Here is a 516-nt window from a genome sequence, read left to right as displayed (position 1 = left end):
ATGCAGATGTGTGGGAGGCTGGGGAGCAGCTATTATCCTTCTGGGGGATGTGAAGATTTCAATCTTTTCAGTAAATTTAATGATAACTCACCTTCTTTAAATTTATTTCCTCCCTATCCATCATTTACAAGGTCTTAACTGCCAAAAGTTAAAATCCCCCAAATGAATAAAACTGTCACTAAAAGACAGGGAAGTCAGTGCTCTGACCCTCTTAAAAGAGGAAGCTTTTGAAAAGGAGTCTGTGAAACAATGATGAACTTTAAGGAAGCCCTAGAATGAATTCCACCTGCCAGTTTTGTGGCAGGGCTACCCTTCAATCAGTAAAGTAAGACTTCAGTGTCTCCCTAGGTTGCTTGTTTCTTCCTGCCACCACCTTAACCTCCTTTATGTCAGGGTCAGGGAAAAGAACTACATCTAGAGCCTCCCTGAGAAGAGGGTCCCAGTCAAAGTCTTCCCCATTTCCCCAGAGTTCCTTACCCTTCTGGCTCCTGTGACGGATAATGAGGCCCAGCCCAA

At 44.0% G+C, this 516-nt stretch overlaps 1 protein-coding gene across 1 annotated transcript in view; it reads right to left on the bottom strand.

The window, feature by feature from the left end:
• Positions 1-313: 313 nt before the first annotated feature.
• LOC104992406 (boLa class II histocompatibility antigen, DQB*0101 beta chain-like) overlaps positions 314-516 on the bottom strand; it is a 10,112-nt gene continuing 9,909 nt past the window's right edge. Inside the window, exon 6 of the mRNA XM_010845271.1 lies at positions 314-516. Within this exon, the coding sequence (XP_010843573.1) occupies positions 314-516 (203 nt within the window).

The sequence above is a fragment of the Bison bison genome, unplaced genomic scaffold, assembly GCF_000754665.1.
Source record: "Bison bison bison isolate TAMUID 2011002044 unplaced genomic scaffold, Bison_UMD1.0 scf7180017864214, whole genome shotgun sequence".
NCBI lineage: Eukaryota > Metazoa > Chordata > Mammalia > Artiodactyla > Bovidae > Bison > Bison bison.
This window is presented reverse-complemented; position numbering and strand designations above follow the sequence as displayed.